Here is a 20,000-nt window from a genome sequence, read left to right on the forward strand (position 1 = left end):
TTTCCTCAGGGTATTCATGAATTAGTGGGACGGCTTTGACTCAGCACTGCCCTCTAGTGTCCAACACAGACACCCCCATTAAGACATCAGTGAATTACATGAATAGGTCTGCAGAACATTTTCATGCTGCATTAATATGAAGCAAATCTTATCACAATATTCTATGCTTAACAGAAACTACATAATATTGTCACACACGAAAATACTCAAAATACCAGTTTTAGTAAATACAAGCCCAGCCTGCGCACATGTCATGTGTCTGGTAAGAATCACAAGCACTTTCAATAAGAGCGTTCCAGTACAAAACTCTGGTCAGCCCACCGACCCAAACCACAAAACAATCTTCACCATCCTCCTGACCAAAACCTCAATAACAGTAACAGAACTGCAACCCCTCCAAAGACAGTCTATCAGCTCCTATTCATCACAGTGCTGCTTTTTAAAGAATCATTGGATTTGAGCTGAGGGACTGTTTCAGACGAGGTGAACGTGTGGTAGAAGAGGCATTCAATTCATTGAAGGTGAAAAACAGTCGCATTCTGGTATGAAATGACATCACACTGTGCGGAATGACATCACACAGTTAACAGGAAACTGAAACACTGATGATTCAGAAACAGTGCTCCAGTCATTCTAAATCCATTTAGAAGAGGGAGTTTTTGAGGAATTGACGAATAGAGGCCACTGTTATAAAGCAGGCAACCTCAGCTAGCTATTTAATATGGAAAATTTTAACAGGAAACACTAAAGAATAAAGCTCTTCAAATCAGACCAGTCTTCATCAGGACAGTGCAACGCTATTCTGGTTGAATCCAGGCTAAAGCACACGGCTGGTGAGCTCAATTGCCCTTGCTGGCTCCTGATCCTGGTTTTGATCCTGATCCAGGGTTTTCCTGAGACGGATTGTAGAGACACACAAGTTCAGGGTTCAGAGTTTCACTTCAGCAATAACAAGATAGCTTTAACCCTCCTGCAGCTGCTCCCACAATTTATATGTGCCGTACAGTCTGGTCACGACTGACCGATCCCGTCTCTCAATACAGAACTCTGCTGTCATTTCCAGGACAAAGTTTTCAAAGCCGAAGTATATGTGTTAAAGAGCACACCTGTCTCTTGGCCATTTCAGCAGCACATCATTATGGAGATATTATTATACAGTATATGGGATTTTACGCAGCACTGTATATGCCTACATATTGCATTGAGAAAGCATCACGTTTGGAAGGGATGATGACAGGTAGAGACAGTGAGGGCTATCTGTTCACTTCCTGGCTAACACTGACTTACCTTGCCTCAGCACCAGCAAAACACAGGGAACCTAGAAAAGAAACAAACAATACATTCAGATCCTTCAATCAACATGAATCCATGCAAACAAGAAGACACTTATTAATGTTGTGCATTGTAAATGGCATGTGTGTTACAAGGCTGAGATTGCACTATTATTATTATTATTATTATTATTATTATTATTATTTTGATTGCGCTATGCAAGTTGTTTTATTATTTATATATTGTGTGCACTTTGAGTTTTGATTTATTCATTCATTTCCTCAGGGTATGTGCCACTGTGTTTTATTATTGAACTTTTTTTTTTCATAAAAAGAGAAGCCACCTCTCCTCTCTTTATGTGATTGTTTTACTCTCTGAAATATTCTATCATGGCCATACCTGTAATAACATTTTTAACTTTATTTTGTCTGTTTTTCCTACCCTGTTACTGGCGGTATCTGTTCTGCTCCCCAGTAAAGAGATCTCGATCCTGAATCATTTGTCCTTCTGTTTGACAAACTTAAGGTGACATTGTCCTGACTACAATACAGTAACTATAGCAGTTGAATATCTCAACCATGTGACATGTGCACATGACATGATTGAATTGAATGATCTGCCGCTAAGGCTGGGCTGGGCTGCTCACTCTGCAGAAACCACAGGGAGAAGCTGGCTGGGAGTCTCACCTTGCATCCTGAAATACTGGAGGAACAGCAGGGTCAACCAAGTGAACATAAGGAGAGTGAAGCTGACTCTATAGGCAGCAGAAAGATCTCTCTGCCAGGACGCTGGGGGAAGGAAGGAAGGTACAGTGTGAGTATTTCATTCAGCTTGACTGGCCTGATAGGGACTTAACAATACTGTTCACACTAGCTCAGTAATAGCAGCCTTCAGCTTGGCTGCTCTGCTGGAGAAGCTCCAATGGGATCTGAAGCAGAATTTTAGAAGAGACAACAGCTTTTCATTTGATCCGATTGTCAAGAAGCTGAAAAGAATGATTTATTTGAAATGGAATCAAAGCCGCGTGTAAAGCTGAAACATGAATGGGAAACGCAGTGAATTTGCAAAGTATGAAACGCAATGCATGTCACTTGTGTTGCAATGGCTGGTGATTCTGTGCCCTGGTTAGGCAGGGTCGCTTCACAGTGGTGAGAGAATTGGTTCACGTTTACAAAAGGCACAAGTTCAGGGATTTAAAAACAATTTTGGGAGAGACAATAATCAGTGTCCTTCACTTCTCAAAGGGCGATGCAGAGCCCTGCTGTCACTTAGGATAAGATTTGCATCTTACATTCCACTGTGATCAGTAAGTCTGTACTGCTCTTCCTCACTCCCTGTGACTCCACAGCACACGTGTAGCTCCCAGTGTGGCTCTTCTCAGTGCTGGCTGTGCTGTACAGTGCAGAGTCAGTGCTGTTAGTCACAGGCTCTCCGTCTCTCAGGATGCTGTAGTGGAGTTGAGGGCGGGGGAGTTTGTTCACTGCTGCCTCACAGGTCAGGTTAAGAGCCTCTCCCTCCTCCACTGTGGCTCCTGGAGATGCCGTCAGAGTCACCCTGGAGAACAGCTCTGAATCAAAGACAACAATGACACAGTCAGGGGGGGGTCTGTGGAGAGCCAAACCTGGGATAACCTCTTCCAGCTAGAGACAGTGCTGCCCGGAAGGACTGGGCACTTTAAATAATGAAGACATTGATTAATGCAGCTGGACTCCAGTATTCATTTATTTGTACTTTACCTTGTTATAGAGAAAGATTGAAAGCAGCAGAGACTCCAATTTAGTTGAGTCTGTAAGAGTTGTTTTATTGGTATTATAGTGTCTGCGTGTGTCTCTGTCTATCTGTCTATCTGTGTGTGCCATAGACACACGGAGACAGAGACAGAGACAGAGACACAGATCACCGATGCAGACTCACACCAGTCCATGGCATGACGTTCTCTCAGTAAACTCACCAGTGATGTTTAGTCTCACAGGATCGCTGAGCTGTGAGTGGCGTGCTGGATCTCCTCTTTGTACCCGACACCAGTACTGGCCCTGATCAGACCCAGCTGCTGCAGAGATTGTGTAGCTGTCATCAGTTACATTGCGGCCAGCAGTCTGCAGCACTGGAGAGTCCTCCCTGTCTTTGTACCAGAGAAAGTTCATGTCAGGAGGACCAGGGGGCCCAGGAGGCCCAGGAGGACCAGGAAGACCAGGATAACCAGGAAGACCAGGGGGACCAGGGAGACCAGGAGGACCAGGGCGACCTTGGAGACCAGGAAGACCAGGGAAACCAGGGACACCAGGGAGACCAGGCAGACCACGGAAACCAGGGGGACCAGAAGCACCAGGAAGACTAGGATTATCAGCAGGATGAGGATGACCAGGGGGGCCAGGGGGACCAGGAGGACCAGGGAGACCAGGGAGACCAGGGGGACCAGGGGGACCAGGGAGACCAGGGGGACCAGGGGGACCAGGGGGACCAAAATGACCAGGAAGACCAGGGAGACCAGGGGGACCTTGAAATCCTGAATTACCACGAGCACCAGGAGGACCACGGGGACCAGCAGAATCAAGAAAACCAGGAGGACCAGGAGGACCAGGGGGACCAGGGGGACCAGGAAAACCAGGGGGACCAGGAGGACCAGGAGGACCAGGGGGACCAGGAGGAGCAGCGGGATCAGGAGGACCAGGAGGACCAGAAAGACCAGGAAGACCTGGGTAACCCTGGGTACCAATGGCACCAGGAGGACCAGAAGGACCAGGAGGACCCCACCCACAGTTCAGAGTGACTGGATCCCCGGTGAATCTCTCTGGGAATGGAGGCTCCAGGGTGAGTCTGGGCTTTGGCAGGTCTGTAGAAATAGAGAGACTATATAATCCGCTCTCAGCTTTCTCTTTCAGAGAATTAGTAGGAACACTTGTCATGGCTCCATAAATCTAAACCAGCTAGCAGATCAACACCAGCAAATTTGACAGACGCTTTGTGACTCTCTTTTTGATCTCCATGATTGCAGTATCCACTAGGTGTCACTCTGATGATTATTATACAGTCATCAGCTCGCTCTCTCTCTCTCTCTCTCTCTCTCTCTCTCTCTCTCTCTCTCTCTCTCTCTCTCTCTGGCTCTTTGTCTCTCTTTGACTCGCTCAGCTACCAAAACATCTCCAGGAGCAGCAGAGAATATCAGGGTTCACACTTCTTTACCAGCCCTGGTGTTAAACTAAAACAAGGCAATTCACAGCTTGCCGTGAAATTGAATCAAATCTTAATCTTACAGTTGAGAGACGGAGACCCCAGTCCAGCACATATTTTGGGAGATTGAGGTTAGATTTTAAAAGTTATTACATTATTTCAAATTGCAGGTTTCACTTCTTGTATAGTTTGAAGTGACTAGAGATCGGTTCAAAATAAGTCACCCAGAAATACTTCATATTTTAGGACAGAGGTGTAGTAGACAAAAAGTTGAATTTGTGATTGATTGATTACTGGGATAATCTGACATGGCTTTCCAAAGTGTTGATCCTGCATCTGTTCACCCACTCATCAGCACTCTCCCCACACCTCCACTCTCTGCACGGCTTTGCAAAAATATCTCATCATCACAACTTAAAGCAAACTACGTTATAATTCTCCTTGTTTTAAATGGCATGCAGCATTCTCAGCAATGCAATGCGTTTGTGTTGCCCTGTCATGATGAGGGGAGGAGAGAGGGAAGGACGTCTCTAGCAGCTTTATACAGCACAGACCAAACACTTGCATTCTCACACTGTAACTGAGGCCACTGAAATGTATGTGGATATGTCTTCTCTCGAGGTTTTGGATCAAGATGAACATGTAGTGTTATACAAGAACGTGAAATACCCAGGACTGGGTTAAAGAAAAAAGGAGAATGAAGCACAGGAGATTGCAAATGCATGCACGCACTGGGGGTGGGGGGGGCACAGTAAACTTTGAAATGAGGCAACCAACTGAGATCAAAAAAGGAAACTGCTACAATCTGTTTGCAAAATTGCAAGCAACGCAGTTTCAAAAATAAAACGTACACTGTTGCACATTACTTAACCAACTTGGCTAGGAGAGCAAACATCTGGATATCGCTTACAAAATCACCTGCAACACGCAGTTTAAGAACGAGAAGTACACAGATCACAGATTTTCAATTCGATTTCGAACATTCGATTTTTGTATGTTTTGCTTATAATCATTTTATGTCAATTTTATTCATTAACCTTCTATTTTTCTTAATTATTATTTCTTAATCAGATTTACTAAACACGTATTTGTTTATAATTAGCCTACTCTGCTAAATCTTCTTTGTAACACAATGCCTTAATGCAATCTAGCCTGCTTTGATTATTGCTGTAAACCACATATGTAAAACAACAAAAAAAAAGATTTTAAACTAATATCCGAGACTGTTAACTTATGATCCTGCACTTTAAACATCAGTTACAATATTAATGCATGTTTAAAAGTTCAGGTTAAAACCATTTCTGAGCTCTGAGCAAGAGAAACTGTTTTTATAAGACTGGGAACTGCAAAACGTGTATCCATGTGTAGGAGGGCATGCACAGAATTTGGTAGAAAGTTAGGCTTGTATCGCAACCTGGCCTGTCTGCAGTTTTAAGGCTGGTTTATACTTCCGACTGCAGCCCCTTTCACACTGGCACGCCTACCCGGGTCCCACTGACCCAACTCAGGATGTGGGTCGACATGCTTTGACCTGGGTTGAGCGAGACAAAGGGTGTGTCCACAGGGATCATTCTGCGCAGAATCTGACCAATTTAGCCAGCCTTTTTGACCAATGGTTCAATCCAGAGAAGCTTGGATGGCTGATTCCGGGGCATTGATACCTGACTCGATACTCTCTAGATTTCTGTTGAGTTATAGTTTATCCCGAAGGCTGTTTTCATATCTAAAAATCTTGCTCTAAGCTCTAGTCATTGCTGGATAGTGTTCCGGGGCATGCCTGAAACTGTTGCCCCTGACTAAGACTCCCGTTCTTTGAAGTCATACTCGCTGAGGTTATTCAACAGATGAACTGTGATTCTGTTGGTATGAATTTGCGAATATTGTTCTAAAGGTAGATCGGAACAGTTATAAACTTCATTTTTATTCTCTGCTAGTTTGTTTATAGCAGTCCATAGTGTTTATTTAGTAATAGTCTTGAAGGAACCGAACAGGATAGCAGGATCAACCAACGATCATTTGGGTGCTGTTTTACAATGTTTAGTAAGGAATTTGCGAAAGGAGGGGGGAAGGGTGGAATGTTTCAGTACACCATTAGGTTGGGTCAGATGTCCTGGGCAGTGGGGGGATGGTAGAAGAAGGGCAATGCCTGCTTGCTTGCTAGGTCATAAATTCCAGGTTGAAGTGAACATAACAACGGCAACGGAGGGGGCAATCATGCCCCACAGCTATCCTCTATTGGTTGAGTATATGAGTTTAGGGGGTAGGGATGGATGAATTGTCTGCTGAGTGCCAAATCCTGATAGGAGCAGGGTATTTTATGTAGGAACTATATAACCCATGTATGTGCTTTACCCCGGCAGAATACACTAGTTACTGATGAAGTGACTGTTATTCTCCGGAGCGCTCTGTATTTTGATGACCACTGGAATAAACCTTTGATTCAACAGTCGGTGGTGATTGATTGTCTCTGACATCTCTGCACTTTATTTTGCGACCCTACAGTCTATACTTGGTCAGTCAAATGAGTGAATCCTAAACATGTGGCTGTGTGCAAACAGATAGCTGTCCAGATCTTTACAGATCCCCCTCTCTCCACAGATCACTCTAACAAACACTGATGTACTCACCGTCCAGTTGAGATGCAGCATTCCTGATGGAATCTGTCAACACAGATGAAAAGGACAGGGTTACCATGGACATGGACACAGACTCGGGGGCGATGGCACCCCTTCTTCTCTTCTTCAGATTTGAAAGTGACTCCCCTCATTGTTTAGGTGCTCCCTGGACTCTTTCTGAGCGTGTCAGCTTTGCCCTGCCCTCTGACTCTATGTATATTGCCCTCTTTCACATAGCCAGTATTTTTTAACAGGTTTGCCTGTCCCTGAAAGTGTTAAAGTATCTCATTCAGTTCTCAAACGCTGGGTTTTCTCTCTAATCTTTTCTGTCCCAATAGCTGCCCTTTCACAATGTCTGAGTATGGGAACAGACTACCTGAGTTATAGCACTGATATTGTGTGCGAGCGTGTGTGTGTGTGTGTGTACACATGCAAGTCTAATTATAAAGTAACAAATATAGGTTTTAAGCTAAAGTATATATTCTCCAAACGGCAAAGCCCATCTATGTCATTATTTCTTCTTAACAGTCATTATTGGATATACTCTTAATGCTTTAGTTTAGACTACTAACATGTTAACAAAAATATTTAGCAAATATGTTTTATTGTGAAATGGTAAATAAATAGACAAATACACTAGGCCTGCCTGTTACACAACCAACTTTTATTTACTATAAAGATAAACACCTGCCTTAGCACTGTCAATAGGGACTGATTCACCAGCCACAGTACTGTCAATAGACACAGCACAGCAAAGCACAGTTAATACAATGAACCAGCCCTTTCTCCAATCTGACTGCTTTAGTATTTCTCTAGTGAGAGAAAGAGAGAGGGATACTCACACACTAGCAGGACAAGATGAATCCAGAGCGACTTCATTACGGGGAGAGAAAGAAGAAACTAGAAAACTCTTGCTTGGCCAAAACGATGACTCTGACAGGGCTGAGGAAAGCGGAAATAGATTTATATGCAGAATTTTAAATCTGACCACATCTACAAGATGAGATAAACCAGTCCCCTTTCCTCTAAGTGTATTGCACAATATTCTATAACTTTCTCAAGACTCCATGCCTAAATTTCTCATTTCTCTGTCTGGTATGCTGTCCTTCGTTGTCCAGAGTTTCACAGGTGGCAATTGTACAGTAAACAAATCTCTATTGCTAGTATGCACTCTATACCTAATATTAAACGCTATAATCTTATAATAAAATGGATTACATATGCATATGCATAAAGAACATAACATTCAGAGTTAATCAGTATTATTGATGTTATTGCATTTAACTCATTATGAAAGTTTAAAAGATTAATATCTAGTCAAATGATTACATTTTCCCTTTGGTGGTATAAACAATTTAATTACCACCACATTCATGCTTCAAGCTTTCTCTTACGTGTCTTGCTGTCAAAACAGAGCCCGAAGTCCACCGGTTCCCCCAAAGAGAAGTCGTTGGGGGTCTAGGTTCCTGGTTCTGGAAGCCCACATCAGTAGCTCACATTCGGACATGGTCTCGCATTTATACCTGGTATCATCGAGTCGAGTTATTGAGGCAATCCGTTACCCTTTTCCAGCTTCAAGCAACAGCATCATCTCAACTACATCAATTTTCCTACTCAATCTCTTGCTGAGACCTGCGCCACCATGAAGATTTCCATGACATGAGAGTAGAGGTTAAAACTTAATGCTGATTTGAACTCAGCTCTCACCAAGATAAGCACCAAGACGTAGCTTTACAGTAATGTGATCCATCTGCGCCCCCTTCCATTTGCGTTTCCTTCCATCTGATGATGTTGATGGCTGAAGTGTAATGCTGGCTCCAGGGATCATCTTATTTTGCCTCCCCAGCACATCAGCACACACAACGGCTGCAATGCTGGCTCCGGGGATCAAACCAGTGCGGTCTCCCCAGCGCATCAGCATGACAACCGTCTGGATTGAGCTAAGTAGGGTACATCTCTGGGGTCTTCAAGTGGACACCTTCCATCCTTGGTGTTTCGTTGACTAGCCCACGACACCTCAAGAGGGTTCAACAGTGATTCTGGCGTCCCAGCATCACCCCCCTCCAGCCCCCCACTCAACTCAGCCCAGCTTGCTTACCTGAACATCAGTGTTGCTTTCTTTCTATTGTGCTCGGCTCCTGTTGCCGCTCATTTTTAAATTGAAACACAGTTGGAATAAAATGTAACAGTTTCGAACAGTTTAAAACCACACTGCTTCACAGTTATGTTCGATTATTATTATTATTATTATTATTATTATTATAATTCCTAGGTTGCAGTTTACAGTTTAGAATTCTGTGCAGGTCAATTAACCAGAAAGCCGATACTGTTGATGGTCCCGTTTGTTTACATGGTGTAAAGGCGGTTCTATTTGCAACTATACCAGCTTGCCCTTGGCTATCAATCTACTTCCTGTAACATCACGCTGTCAGCCACTGTCGTACTAGTATTTGTTGCAAACAAACTTAAATACTTATCTTTATTTCAAACAAATACAGAAGCATTTGAAATGTACGTTTAAGTTAATGCATCTCGCCTGTAGGGTGCGTCCTATTATAAGAGATGCCATCTCCAGCAGTTTGGACCAAAGGTTCTGTCTGCTCTCTGACGGCTCACACTGTGTGAAATATTCTTATTTATTATTTTATTAAATGTTGCTTGTGGGTAAAGCAGTTTTTATAGCGCGGTCATTAGTGTCAAAGAGTACACGCATAGCAAGTCACCCAGCAGTAAGTCAGGATGGCCGAGCGGTCTAAGGCGCTGCGTTCAGGTCGCAGTCTCCTCTGGAGGCGTGGGTTCGAATCCCACTTCTGACAAATTCTATTATTTTTATGTAATCGTGAATTTAGAAATAATGTATCGCAGTCTTCTTTTACACCAATTTGTGTAAATATGTTTCAGTTTTAAAATGATAAACAAATTAAAGCGTGTATGCAAATCAAGCGTAAAACAGACCGACACACACAACAACCAATGGCATCTAATTACAACGCTCATCCTCCAAGGAGCCTCGCCCGCTGCTTCTGTTACAGTTTTATCTCAGTCTCCACAGCGCTGTCCCGCTGCCACGCCGTTACGGTATATTACATTACACAATGGGTTTTCATCTTGTCTGTTTACTGCTTATTTTGTCCATTTTTCTAGAGTTGCATGTTTGATTCATACATTACGAGTTGATACCCTCGTTTCTTTGTACATTTCCTCATCGACCTTTAGTTTTCCACACTGACATTGGAAAAAAACACATTGCTTATACGATCATATATATTATCCATTTAGTGAATGAATGCATTTCTAATTCTGTCTATTGGAGCATAATTGGAGTTTTGCAAGCTTTTGATTGCAATAGATGAATCATTTAGAAGAAGAAAAACTCATGTGGAGAATGCGGGCATCGATCCCGCTACCTCTCGCATGCTAAGCGAGCGCTCTACCATTTGAGCTAATTCCCCTCCGACTGTGCTTTTCAATATATATGTATATAACGAATAACAACAAAAGAGAAGCGCTAACAACTTACAACGGTCACTTTCACAGAATGTGTGCCAAATTCAAATGATCCAATCAATCTCTGAGAATATGAAATGCAACCAATGAGGAACAAAAGCCCGCCCTTAGTTAAACACAGTTTGATTAATTTGAAAGCAATTATTTTTTTAACCTGGCTCTATTGATGACGAACAATAAAAAAAGAGGCGCCAAAAGCAGAGAACAGTGACTATTTGCACAATACGCGCGAAACTAACAATGATCCAATAAATCATTGAGAACATAAAACGTAACCAATGAGAAATATAGCACCGCCTACGTGTCTCATAGCCTATCAGGACAGCACAAGTCCTATATATATTTTCAGGTAGCAGGCTGTTTGTATTATAATTTACAAGTTTTGATACTCTGTTGAAGAAGTTGATAATGGCAAGAACCAAGCAGACCGCTCGTAAGTCCACCGGGAAAGGCGCCCAGGAAGCAGCTCACCATCATGCCCAAGAGACATCCAGCTTCCAGGCTCCGCTGCATGGCGCCGAGGCTAGCGAGGCTTACCTGGTCGGGCTGTTTGAGGACACCAACCTGTGTGCCATTAAGTCACCATCATGCCCAAAGACATCCAGCTGGCCCGCCGCATCCGAGGAGAACGCATTTAAACTGCAAGACCCTTCGAGAAAGCACCGTGAAATGCAAAGGCTCTTCTAAGAGCCACTCACTCCTCAAAGTGCTTATTATCCAGGAACATACAACAATTGTAATTGTTTGAAACACGAAATGCCGTGTGTGTATATGTGTGTAATATATATATATATATATATATATATATATAATCTAGGGCTGATCTATGAGGAGACCCGCGGGGTGCTGAAGGTGTTCCTGGAGAATGTGATCCGGGATGCCGTCACCTACACCGAGCACGCCAAGAGAAAGACCGTCACCGCTATGGATGTGGTTTACTCTCTACCGGTTCGGAGGTTAAGGTTTTCTTCGGCCGCATTTGAGCACAAAGGCTCTTTTCAGAGCCGCCCACAATTTCCTTTAAATACATTTGTTTTTTTTTAATTCTGCAATATCAATTTTTTTTATTGATACTGTTGAAAACGTCAGAACGTAAGCACTACAATGAAATCAAATTTCTGTTTTTCGTTTGTTTAGTTATAGTTTACGTGTACTTTTGCATTTATAATTGTAAAAACAGAATAAAAAAATAACGACTACGTTGTCGGCAGGATTCGAACCTGCGCGGGGAGACCCCAATGGATTTCTAGTCCATCGCCTTAACCACTCGGCCACGACAACCAGCTTGTGAAAACTTGCAAAGCAAGATGCACACTACAGTATAGTTTATATAGTTTAATATATTTTAAGTGCAAATGAATGCTTCTAAAATATTAACTAGGATTACAGCCAGTTATATTTACAGTGTGGGCGGGGCCCTTGGAGGATGGGCAATGTGTAATTAGATGCCATTGGTTGTTGTGTGTATTGGCTTGTTTTACGCTTGATTTGCATACACGCTTTACTTTGTTTATCATTTTAAAACGGAAACACAGTTACACAAATTGGTGTAAAACTAGACAACGATACAGTATTTCTAAATTCATGATTAAATAATAAAGCCGTTTTGTCAGAAGTGGGATTCGAACCCACGCCTCCAGACTGGAGTAATCCAGCGGATTCGAACCCACAAACCTCCAAGTAGATTGATAGCCAAGGGCAACTGGTATAGTTGCAAATAGAACCGCCTTACACCATGTAAACAAACGGGACCGTCAACAGTATTGCCTTTCTGGTTAATTGACGTGCACAGAACTGTAAACTGAAACACAGTTTGGCTCCCTAATTATTGAACGCTTTTGAATTACTTCTTTGTATTGAACCAAAACCTAGTGGACCTTCGTCAAAAACAGTGAATCTAATTAATTGACACAAACAGTTAAAATCTTTACTCGCCGTTTGTCCTTGGCTTTCTGTTTGTCGTTGTCTTGTCGCGCGTAACGTTGGTGCTATGTTGTTTTAAACTTACATTAATGAATTACCATACTTTATTTCAATTAAATATACGGCCATGAAAGACGCAACAGCGACATACCGCTGCGACGCATCACGTGTTAAAGTGTGCCGGGTCAACGAAACGCTCCTGATGAAAAAGATACTTTATTGAAAATTAAATAACTTTTTAATTTATCCCGTATAGTGTGTTTTCGTTTCCACTAAGTTAGATAACGTCTTCTCTATGCGAATCGTGTCTAAGTGTGCACAGGACACGGCAATACAGCGCTTTGCGAGGGGCTGTGTTCATGCTCCGACGTCTGTTCCTAAGTGATAATCTTCTCTAAAATCGGCAATCAGCAGGAGGCAGCACCTGTACTTCGATTGATCTGCGAGAGAGATCCGATTGAATTACGCTCACGGTCCGTTTTCTAGAGAATATGAGACCGTGATCGTCTATTAGTTTACAGCTTGTAATGACGTGGGAACCTGAAGCTTATGCCTAAGTGGGAAATTTATTCCTCATAACTTTTATGTGCATTAGCATTCACAATGTTTGCTGTCAAGCTAATTATTTCACCAGTGTTCTAAGTAAAACCAATAAACTCACAGTACTTGTAGCGTTGTAGAATTAATTAGGGACCTTCCATGTATTGCTGAAACCAACGTTCTTGCAAACAACATTTTCTGCATCTGTTTGATATAAAATCATTTTAATTTCACTGACTCATTTTCACTTTGTTGAGATAGCGAATTTCTATGGAAACAAGCAATGAATTGTGGTTCTGGGCAAGAGATTAACCAATTGGCTCTTAAATCAATTAACTGTGAACCTTTAACCCTTTCAAGCATGCAATTTTGAAAATAGCTGGAAAGAAAGTTTTGGTCACATAATAAATATATTTTTCAATGACATTTTTTTTTTTCAAATGTTTTCCATTGCTTTATATGAGGGGAAAATCCCATCTGAATCTATCATGCATTTGCGTCTTCTACATGTCACCATGCATGAAAGGGTTAAATACCTCAACGTGGAATGCCTTTTCTTGGTCCTCAGTTGTATAGATGAGGGCAAATGAGAGAGAGTCAGCTGTTTCAGTGTCAGGGTCCTGTCTTGTTTCAGGAGATCAGCCCAGGCCAGTCTGCAGTTCTGACTTCAGTTCAAAACTAAAGAAAGGAATTCAGACCCACCCAAATGACCCTCAAATTGACATTAGATCCTGTAGACCCACGACAGTCACTCTACAACCTGCAATATCAAACTGAGATCATTGTGTGGGAGATGCAAATAAAAAAGTGGAGTTTGTCCTTCTCAGCATATGATTGCATATCCACTCCACTCATTGATGGGTTCTTAATTGAAGCTGCAAATTCTAGCATTACAAATGTAATTGTAATTATTTAGTTATTAGAAGTCGTTCTCCTCAAGGAAGGGGGTTTAACCCCAGACCCAACCCCCACTCACCCACAGCAAAGAGTCCAGACCAGCATTCCAGTGGATGAAACCTGGGGTTTAAGTTCAATCAACTTTATTGACAGCACACGAAATACACAATAAGGCAATATGTACCTATATTCCAGAGAGAGGCTGTAATTGCATTCTTCCTGCTCTAACAAAGAGATGTTTTATACTGTTCACACCAGCATCTATCAGCAGACACATGTATCAGAACACCTAATGATTTGTCATTCATATCCTTTATGAAAACTTCTGTGTGGGAGAATTTCAATTTCCAGTCAGTAACCTGGTCTAGAAACAGTAGGCACTGTGTGTGAAAACGTTCGTCCACTTTGCGTTTTAATCAGGCATCTTAAACAACTTCTAAAAAGTCTCCTGCACTTCATCACGTGTTCCTTCACTCTTATTATTTCAGATTAGTTGCATGTGTGGTCTATTAAAGTCATCAATTAAATCAGACAATGACTAATTTCTCTATTTCGATTTTTAGTTACAGCGGCTTGATTTCCTATGCACAACTCGTATGCGAGTTTAAATCTTCCACAAGGTTATTTATGAACAGTCACACACTTGTATGTCTGTGGCAAACGCTGCTAACAAACACTGCAATACAAAGTCCAGACAGCCCTCGCATTGTGGAAGCTCTCAGAGAATGTGTTGTAAACCTCACCCTGAAGAAAACCAAACAGCATGACATGGTGCAACAGATTGACTTTGCAAAATCAAATGCGTGCCTATTTTTTTATTAGATTTATTGTTCATACCTTAGTAACTGATATTGCGTGTCAGGTATTGGTTGGAAATCTGGAAGAAACAGGGATTAGAACCATTTGGCTACTGATTACCACTCACAATGGAATATTGGCCTTGGGATTAGTGGCGCAAATGAGGAGGCAATGCCAGCACACAGGCTCTTATATCAGTGGTGGGACCGGGCATTCTCCCCACCATCTCCCATTTATCCCAGCGCGGGTCGTAGCGGTGAGCCAAGCCAGTCTCGGTGTAATCCTCCTGGCTGAACCCTCCCAGCACGTAGAGCTTCTCCTCCAGCACCCCGGAGGCAGCGTTGACGTGGGGTTTGGGGAGCCTCGCGAGCAGAGTCCAGGAATCCCTGCTGGGGTCATACACCTCGCACTCGAGTTGATCGTTGTAGAACCGGGCCTGGTTGCGCACTCCCCCTGCTACGTACATCTTGTCCCGGATGGCCTCCATCACATGCTCTGCTCTGTCGTGGTTCATATCGGCCAGGTAGACGGTCCCCTTTTCTGGGTGGTAGTGAAACATGGACACCAGGCACTGGTAATTGCAGTTGAATCCACCTGAGATGTAGATTTCTCCATTCCACGACACAGCCCCATGCCCACTGAGGGCTTGATCCAAGGGCTGGGCATACCTTGGGCAGAGGAAACAAGACCATAATGACCTCCGTCGCATTGGAAGACTATTCTAGATAATGCTTTAGGCTACAGGACTGGCTGTCTGGTTAGGGTTACCCTATGACTCCATGTACACAAGGACAGTTCAGGCTTTTCAACTTGCATTGTAATGCATTCTGGTAAGTGTAGTCCTGCTGTGAAAGGTACCTGACTGGGATAGTTCAGGCTTTTTAACTTACACCCCAGTGCATTCTGTCTCAAGTACCTTTCACAGCAGGACTACACTTACCAGAATGCACTGGGGTGTAAGTTAAAAAGCCTGAACTATCCCAGTCTCACGTACCTTTCACAGCAGGACTACATTTGCCAGAATGCATTACAATGCAAGTTGAAAAGCCTGAAATGTCCTTGTGTACATGGAATCATATGGAACCCTATGTGCGGTCAGACATTCAGAGATCTGATTGATTAGTCCAACTACAAAATACAGAGAGGACTGTTATCTAATGGGTTACCTTGAAAAAATCAATTTTTTTTTATAAAAAAAACACAGCAATTTGATATGTATAAAACTAGTAAGGAATTGCTGGTTTATATTTACTTGTTCCTAGTTAATTACCATTAAAAAATTGTTTTGTTATTTTCAATATTTAATACCTTCATGCGTTTTTGTTCAGAATGTCTTGTGGTTATACCATTATGATACTCTCAGATTATGATACGCTGAATAACCTATGAACCTCCAGCTAAGATACAGACCACCCAGCGACAGTCGCTCTACAACCTGCAAAATCAAACTGACGTGTGAGATCACCGTGTGGGGGGTGTAGAATAAAAATGGTCATAATCAAAATAAGATTGCAGGTACACTTCATTCGTTGATGGGCTCTTAGGAAATCTTACTTATCATAAAAAAAAGTCTCTTACCTCCAGGAGTTTGTGGTGGGGTTGTAACACTCCACGCTGCCCAGGTTGTGTTCTGTGTCGATATCTCCTCCCAGTATGTAGATGTTCTGGTTTTGAATCACCGCAGAGCAGTAATTGCGAGGTTCTTTCATATCCGGGAGCTGTTTCCAGCTATCCTGACTGGGATTGTAGCTTCAAAGAGGAAATCAGAAGACATTAATATCTGTTACACAGTTAGGGTTATCAGACTTGTCCCAGTTTCCAGCTTTAATTTGTTGTCCTGCTTAACTGTATTAAATCATCCTGGTTTGGTTATTTTTTATATAACTTCAAACTGTAACTGTGTGCTCAGAGCACAGCAATGTATTATACAACAATAAAATTAATAAATGTATTTCATTTCTTATACACTAAAACCTGATTCCTGGATGAGTGTTTACATACACTTACTTTGCTTCTCAGAAACTTGGCTTGGTATTATGATGAAATTGCCTACCAGATTAGCTGCACAGACATCTCTTGCCCCTCCTTGAAGGTTTCTGGCAACATCCACCCATTTTACTGGATTGCCAGCAGCGAGGGAGGTATGATTGATATTTTTTATATCAAAAGCAAAACAAAAATGGAACAAAACCTCTTATTCTTTGTTTGTTTGTTGTGTTTACTTTGAACACCTATAACACACATATCTAGGCTTAGGAGTTGACAGTCCTGTGGAATAAATGGTACACTTCCAATACTGGATGCACATGAGTTCAAGTAGAGTGTGTACCGCTCTCCTTTGCAATACACATGTGTTGAGCACACCACAGCATGCTGCTTTCATTTTTATGCAACAGATTTTTTTTTTCAACTCACCAAAAAGCAGTTTTCAGAGTATCACACTTTCCGTAAAAATCGCTCCCACCAAAGACATACAGGTTGTTATCTAAAACCACAGTTGCATGCCTGAACCTGCCTGGCCCTGGCATGGTGGACAGGTGACACCACTCAATGTGTGTCCTCAGCCCCGTGCTTCTACTGAAACTGTTGCTAAACCAAAGATCCCTGCTGGGCTTCCTCGAGGCAAAATCTGGGGCTTTCTGATCCCCAGCCACCAGGACCAGAGCCAGGCTTGGCTTTCGCATGCGACAGTGGTGCTCCATACTGCCACAGGTCCAACCGAACTCCTGGAGTGCCGCTGCATACAGGTCATTGCACCCTTCCTGCTTGAGAGAGATATTCACCTCCCTCACCTCCTTAAACTGCCTGAAAGTCATGAGCGGGAACCGAACCAGTTTCATGAGCTCTTCAGCGTGAGCCAACCGCTCTACTGGGTCTGCGCGAATCCATCCCACCACCACCCGGAAGATCTCCAGCTCATCGGAGGCACAGAGGGAGTCCTCAGCCAGGTAGCGGGACAACCGGTCCAGGGAGAGGTCTTGGAACTTGGGGGTGGAACCGACTTCTTGGAAGTTTCGTAAGATGTAATCATCTGCGAATTCTTTCAGCTCCCCTAGGCTGTAGGCTTCAGCGAAAGCTGCTACGTCCAGGCAGGAATAGGGGTCAGTTTCACTGCGGAGGAAATCCATGCAGAGGGAGATTGCCCCCAGGGATTGGATCTGCATGGATGCCAGGGTGAGCTCAAAGGCATTGCCCCAGCCGAGCTGCAGCGTCCCGGAGTAGATGAAAGAGAGCAGGGCAGACAGATCCTCAGGAGAGAGGGAGAACATTGGTACAGTGTCCTCGCTGGCTTCCTTCATACCGCTCGTAAACATGCCTCGGAAGTAGTCACTGCCAGCCGCCAGAATGGCTCTGTGCACTGCAACGAGAAGCAGTTGTAAAGAAGTTAGACACAATACATTTGCAGGTATATGTAAAAGCTGATAGAAAGCACTGTAAATATAAAGCAAAATAACAAATTAGTCGGCAATTGCTAGGGATTCCAGAGGGAGCGTCACATTGACTCGGGCGCTCCTGCGATTAGAGAGGCAAAGCTAGCAGGGACAGTTTCTTCCAATTGCTCTACAGCCGACCTAGTGGGCAGGTGCCTAGTGAGCGCAGGCAGACACCTGCAGGGCGTGCCTTCTGTCCTCCAAATTTCTGGGTGTATAAGAGGAAGCTGGCTCAGTCGTGGGATCGGAGGATGCCGACTGACCCTTCAGTTCTCCTGAGCAGCTGTGTCTGAAAATCCTGGGGGGGGAAAAAAAACTGAACATTCTAAAATTGCAGAGGAAGAATTGGGGGTTAAATGATTGGGCACCCTAAATGAAAAAAAATAAGTAAAATGTTGCAGTAGTAGTTAGTGGAGAAGTATCTGCACACTTGCTATAGCTCAGAGACAGGAGGACAACCCCGTATCTACTATAAATGGTTTAAACAGTGTCCATCTGCATTGTGTCGATTATTGTAATGCATCCACAAATTAGGAGGAAGTACAGTATAATGTTTCATTCACAGTTTCTGAGATATGATGGGACGTTACATAAAATGGTCCACAAAAACAGTCCATTTTTGATTGCCAACATGTAGTTTTTGTTAAGAGATTTTTACTGGCTCTTGTTATGCTTCCACCCTCGCTACAAAACTGGTTTGGAACTTGTCCCACATCGGGAACATTGTAAAACTAATCAAGAAACATATTCATAATCAAAATCATAATCCTGTTTTTTTCCCCATCTCCGATTTATTTAAAACAGAAATCATAACACTCAAAGCTGCAGTAGTTACCATCAAAATGCACGCCATCCACCTCCAGCTTCACATCACAGACGAGCTGCTCTTCCCACATGGCTCTGATACACTGCAGGTTCGCCAATCTGATTTTCTCCGGTAAACTTCTCCATTCCTCATCCATGTTGCCTGATGACTTCTCGAAGTCTTGGCATAACTTTAATACCTTTTCCGCTCCCAGGACCCCAGCAGCCTGCTTGACTTCGGCGAGATTCTCCCTGCTCAGCTCAGCCTCCCCAGAGTAAGCAACCTTCAAAACGATCTCCAGCCCTGCCTCTCCGACCCTACCGTCCAAACAGAGATCCTGTTTCCTGCCTTCGCGTAGCTCCCCCATAACCAGAGAGCTGACAGCAGCCAGAACCACCGAGTGGACCCTCCAACTCCTCCCATCCAGTCCGATGAGCAGGTCGGTCAGAAGGCTTTCTTCTTTCAGTTTGGTCACAGTTTGGAAGAATTGGGAAGGGTAGTCCTGGTTCTCGTAGTGCTTGAGGGCTTGTGGTGTTGCCCCCACAGAGTGTTGAGAGGAGGGAAGCCTGGATGCCATGCCGCCACCACCCCAATGCTTGAAGCCCCTGCTCCTGTGCCTTTCCAATTGACAATCCCAAGCAAAACAAACAGACTCTTGGTACTATATTATTGTGACACTCTTTCAGTAAACTCCTATGATTTGACTTTTGACTTGTTTGGTTTTGGTGTCGCCTTTCAGGCCATTCTGTGCTACTGTAAAATTCTTCTCAGCTGAAAATGAGGTGGAGCAGGGATACTGAAACTATGGCACAGACTGCAAAGAGATAGACATCGTTGGTAGCTGCCATTGATTGAAGGTTGACATGAAAGTGGGAGTTTCCTCGTTAGACCAAAGGCTGCTTGCCTTTGGTTGCAAAGATAAATTATCCTCTTTGCTGGTGTATTTAGAGTTTTCCTGCCAGGAGCATGAAGTACAGTAGATGCTCTGAAACACACAACATGAATATATACTGAAGCATCTGTGACACACAGTGAGACTCA

General features: G+C 43.3%; 2 protein-coding genes, 3 non-coding genes and 1 pseudogene across 7 annotated transcripts in view; 2 read left to right on the forward strand and 4 right to left on the reverse strand.

Annotated features, from left to right (window-relative positions):
* Positions 1-8,803, reverse strand: part of LOC121305278 (collagen alpha-1(III) chain-like) — a 9,007-nt gene extending 204 nt beyond the window's left edge. Inside the window, exons 1-8 of one of the 3 annotated variants that reach the window (XM_041236850.1) lie at positions 8,453-8,803; positions 7,901-8,000; positions 7,071-7,103; positions 3,224-4,105; positions 2,564-2,839; positions 1,959-2,060; positions 1,288-1,318; positions 1-893 (exon numbers count right to left, since the gene is read on the reverse strand). The exon at positions 1-893 is cut by the window's left edge and continues 204 nt beyond it. In XM_041236850.1, coding sequence (XP_041092784.1) covers positions 818-893; positions 1,288-1,318; positions 1,959-2,060; positions 2,564-2,839; positions 3,224-4,105; positions 7,071-7,103; positions 7,901-7,937 — 1,437 coding nt within the window. In that variant the 5' untranslated portion in view covers positions 7,938-8,000; positions 8,453-8,803 and the 3' untranslated portion in view covers positions 1-817. Of the gene's footprint in view, positions 894-1,287; positions 1,319-1,958; positions 2,061-2,563; positions 2,840-3,223; positions 4,106-7,070; positions 7,104-7,900; positions 8,024-8,452 lie in introns of those variants that run through there. The other 2 variants (XM_041236852.1, XM_041236851.1) reach the window with 2 other exon arrangements.
* Positions 8,804-9,791: 988 nt separating this feature from the next.
* trnal-cag lies at positions 9,792-9,874 on the forward strand. The gene has a single exon. It is a non-coding gene; the product is annotated as a tRNA-Leu (tRNA).
* Positions 9,875-10,437: 563 nt separating this feature from the next.
* Positions 10,438-10,510, reverse strand: trnaa-agc. The gene has a single exon. It is a non-coding gene; the product is annotated as a tRNA-Ala (tRNA).
* A 463-nt stretch (positions 10,511-10,973) lies between these two features.
* LOC121305326 lies at positions 10,974-11,257 on the forward strand (annotated as a pseudogene).
* A 507-nt stretch (positions 11,258-11,764) lies between these two features.
* On the reverse strand, positions 11,765-11,846 carry trnas-aga. Its single transcript has one exon. It is a non-coding gene; the product is annotated as a tRNA-Ser (tRNA).
* A 2,205-nt stretch (positions 11,847-14,051) lies between these two features.
* The window catches only part of si:ch211-63p21.8 (kelch-like protein 33), a 6,899-nt gene continuing 950 nt past the window's right edge, over positions 14,052-20,000 (reverse strand). The window contains exons 2-5 of the mRNA XM_041236824.1: positions 18,990-19,944; positions 17,139-18,081; positions 16,302-16,472; positions 14,052-15,391 (exon numbers count right to left, since the gene is read on the reverse strand). Coding sequence (XP_041092758.1) covers positions 14,872-15,391; positions 16,302-16,472; positions 17,139-18,081; positions 18,990-19,536 — 2,181 coding nt within the window. The 5' untranslated portion in view covers positions 19,537-19,944 and the 3' untranslated portion in view covers positions 14,052-14,871. The remainder of the gene's footprint in view (positions 15,392-16,301; positions 16,473-17,138; positions 18,082-18,989; positions 19,945-20,000) is intronic.

The sequence above is a fragment of the Polyodon spathula genome, chromosome 42 (genome assembly GCF_017654505.1).
Source record: "Polyodon spathula isolate WHYD16114869_AA chromosome 42, ASM1765450v1, whole genome shotgun sequence".
Taxonomy (NCBI): Eukaryota; Metazoa; Chordata; class Actinopteri; order Acipenseriformes; family Polyodontidae; genus Polyodon; species Polyodon spathula.